Genomic DNA, 3,651 nt, shown 5'->3' with positions numbered 1-3,651 from the left:
CCAGCCTGTCCAGGTCCCTCTGCAGAGCCTTCCTACCCTCGAGCAGATCAACGCTCCCGCCCAAAGCGGGAGCCCTTGGCATGCAAACCATTGGCTTTGCCGACTGTGGGTCATTCGAGCAAACTGGAAACTGCTGGTCTGGCTCCTCCTGCGGCGCAGAGGACAGCCAGGAAAGGTCCACATGGCATGCATCTCGAGCAGATCAACGCTCCCGCCCAAAGCGGGAGCCCTTGGCATGCAAACCATTGGCTTTGCCGACTGTGGGTCATTCGAGCAAACTGGAAACTGCTGGTCTGGCTCCTCCTGCGGCGCAGAGGACAGCCAGGAAAGGTCCACATGGCATGCATCAGTCTGCTTCTGGTTTGGATGGGAGTCTACGGATGTCCGTACCCAAGAGGGATTCGAGCAACTGAGATGGGGCACCCAGCTTTCCCATCCTCGCCAGTTCCCCACCGCCTCTCGTGCCTCCTTCCCTCCTGCCAGCCCTCTCCAGCCCCTGCAGTGCACTGGGGCGGGCCGGCCAGGGCTCAGCCAGCCGCGTCCCCTGCAAGCCCAGGCAGCAGGAGGGATGGCGCAAAGCAACGAGCAAACATCACCGCTTTTCTAGCAACATCAGCAACGGGGGAACGGGACCCTCCTGCCTCTTGCTGGCAGCGGCAGTTCCGCTGCTGGGCTGGAGCAGGGCAGGAGCAGCACATCCCCAGAGGATTTTTCCGCTTTGCTGGCTATTTTCTACCTTTAAGATGTTAAGAATCACTTGGAGATGAGCAGCGCAAGGTTTTATTTTGCGGGGAAGCTGGGGGCTTCTGCCCCCACCCAGGGAAACTCGGCATGAGCTCAGTGCCTTGGGGCAACGACGCTTTCTTACCTCATCGCATGCACAAAGCTGCAATATTATTGTGCCCAACTTATCATCCTTTCCCCAGTGGATGAGATCTAACTTCAACCCTACTTCATGCCTCCTGGCTACCCTCACCTGTGTGTTCTCATCCTGGGAAGAGTCACCGCTGCTGCAGCTTCTCACATCAGCCTTTTCCTTTGATTCTTCCCCTGACATCTCTGTTTTGCTTAATTTAAGCTTACCTATGTTTGGTTGTTATGTTTTGCAAATTATCTAGCATTTCTATCTTGAAGACCTACAGAAGCCTGTCGATGTTACTCCATCCCCTCCAGCGGTCTCTGTACATGGTTCCTCCTCCTTTATGCTTGAATAGTCATTACTTTCTGTCTCTTACCCTCTGTCGTGGTTTAACCTCAGTCGGCAACTGAGCACCACGCAGCCGCTCGCTCACTCCCCCCCACCTGGTGGGATGGGGGAGAGAATTGGAAGAGCACAAGTGAGAAAAACTCGTGGGTTGAGATAAAAACAGTTTAATAATTGAAATAAAATTATAATAATAATAATACACAAAGCAAGTGATGCACAGTACAATTGCTCACCACCCGCCGACCGATGCCCAGCCAGTCCCCGAGCAGCGGCCCCCCCGCCCAGCTTTCCCCAGTTTCTGTACTGAGCATGACGTCCCATGGTATGGAATGTCCCTTTGGCCAGTTTGGCTGTGCCCCCTCCCAGCTTCTTGTGCACCTCCAGCCTGCTCAGTCGGCAGAGCACGGGAAGCTGAAAAGTCCTTGACTAGTGTAAGCACTGCTCAGCAACAACTAAAACATCGGTGCGTTACCAACTTTGTTCTCATCCTAAATCCAAACCACAGCACTGTACCAGCTACTAGGAAGGAAATTAACTCTGTCCCTGCCGAAACCAGGACACCCTCCCAAAAAATCCGAAAAAGGAACAAAGCTACCACGGGTTAAAAGAAAACATCTCCTGTAAATAAATACCTGGTTAACAGAGATGATGTTCACAAGGGTAGAAATTAAAGGGGAGACAGCCGGGGACTGGTTTGAGTCCCACGTACTTTGTTATGCTTTTGCAAGAGAGAGAGAAGAGGAGCAAGCAGAGAAGCGGCAAAGTTTCCCCCCCCACAAATTACGAAGGGAGGTAAACGTGGTTTGGGAAGCGCTGCAGAGAAATGCCGCGATCCTGGATCGCTGGGTGACGGGGCAGCCGCGTGTTGGCGTTGACGAACGCAGGGTAATGCACGTGGAGAAAGACAAACTGACAACATGCACTAACGAGTTGGAAATTAGGTGTCACCACTCGGGAAAGGGCACAAAGACAACCACGGCAGCTCTCTGAAAACAGCAACTCAGCACCATCGGCTGCCCCCGAAATGGAGCAAATAATCACGAACACTGGGAAGCAAACAGAGCAAAAGCAAAAGCATCATTATCCCACACAGTGTCCTGAATCCTCAGGTACTGCACCCAACGACTTTATCTCCTCATCCACCTCAAAATGGATTATTTGGTGCTTCTCCCGCCACAAACACACCCGCAGAAGCTTTGCTCCAGCCCGGGCTGGCTCTGACCCTTCGCGTGTTGCTCCAATTTTGCTCCTGCGGTCTCACGCCGTGTTCGTCGTGCTTTGTCTCCTCTGCTGGGGATCACTAAGGGCTCCCAAAGGGCTGATCTCTCCCTGCATTTTTTGCCTTCCCTCTACACTTCAGTACGTTTTCCTCTGCTTTGCATCCGTGCCCTCCGCAGCATTTCTTTAAGGACCCGCCAGGCCTCAGCTGAGGAGTCACAGGCGACCCAGGTAGCTGGGAGCCTCCATCCCAGGGGAAGCCACACCGTGCCCGGGTGGCACGTCCAGGAGAAGAGCCTCGTGCCACGGGCAGGAGATGGGCTGAGCTTGGTCATGACCCCCTTGCCCAGCGCCGTGCCCCTGGGGGGAAGGAGAGACAGCAAGCACGTGTGATGCAGCATTTTCCGTTTAAATGCTCCGATGGGAAGAACGACAGTTTCAGCATTAACGGACCCCTGATTTCTGGAATTCAGTTTTGTGGTGCTGGGAAAGGCACAGGCTGAGGGGCAGGGGGTGCTGGATGCCAGTGGGAGGACAGAGGAGAGGGCCCAGGTGGCAGGTGGAGGTGGGACAGGACAGGGCGGGACAGAATGGGTCGCAGGTGGAGGAGGGACGGCGGCAGTTGGAAGTGGGATTGGGGGGGCTGGAAGGTGGCGGAACAGGCCCAGGTGGCAGTTGGAGGAGGGATGGGGATGGGATGGGGATGGCATGGCATGGGGATGGCATGGCATGGCATGGCATGGCATGGCATGGCATAGGGACAGGCTTAGATGGGATGGGATGGGAAAGGATGGGTGGCAGTCATGGGAAGGATGGGGTGGGGTGGGGTGGGGTGGCATGAGATGGGTGGCAGTTGGAGGAGGAAGGGGAAGGGAGGGAAGGAGAGACTAAGGGAGGGGAGGGAAAGCAGGTAGAAGGGTCTTGGGATGGTGGGAGGTGGCAGATGGAGCCCGGGTGGCAGTTGGAAGGTGGCAGGGCAGGGCTGGGTGGCAGCAGGGTGAGGGGTTGGGGTGGGGGCAGGACGGGTCCAGGTGGGGACAGGACATGGAGGCCCCCAGCGCCAGTTGGCGGCGCAGGAGTGGAGCCGGCTGAGGGCAAGCACAGGGCCTTGGGCGCAGCTCGGGGCTGGTGGGTCTGGGGGCAGTTGGTGGGGGCCAACAAGGGGCGGAGGGAGTTGGGGAGTGGGGCCGGGTGGCTGTTGGGTGGGGGGGGATGGGGCTACAGCC

General features: G+C 56.6%; 1 protein-coding gene across 1 annotated transcript in view; it reads left to right on the top strand.

Annotated features, from left to right (window-relative positions):
- The first annotated feature begins 3,368 nt into the window (after positions 1-3,368).
- LOC103897007 (disintegrin and metalloproteinase domain-containing protein 20) overlaps positions 3,369-3,651 on the top strand; it is a 27,153-nt gene continuing 26,870 nt past the window's right edge. The window contains 1 exon segment of the mRNA XM_019471422.1: positions 3,369-3,504. Coding sequence (XP_019326967.1) covers positions 3,369-3,504 — 136 coding nt within the window.

Source organism: Aptenodytes forsteri, unplaced genomic scaffold, assembly GCF_000699145.1.
Source record: "Aptenodytes forsteri isolate BGI_AS27 unplaced genomic scaffold, ASM69914v1 Scaffold459, whole genome shotgun sequence".
Taxonomy (NCBI): Eukaryota; Metazoa; Chordata; class Aves; order Sphenisciformes; family Spheniscidae; genus Aptenodytes; species Aptenodytes forsteri.
The sequence above is the reverse complement of the archived record's forward strand: the minus strand, read 5'-3'. Positions and strand labels throughout refer to the sequence as shown.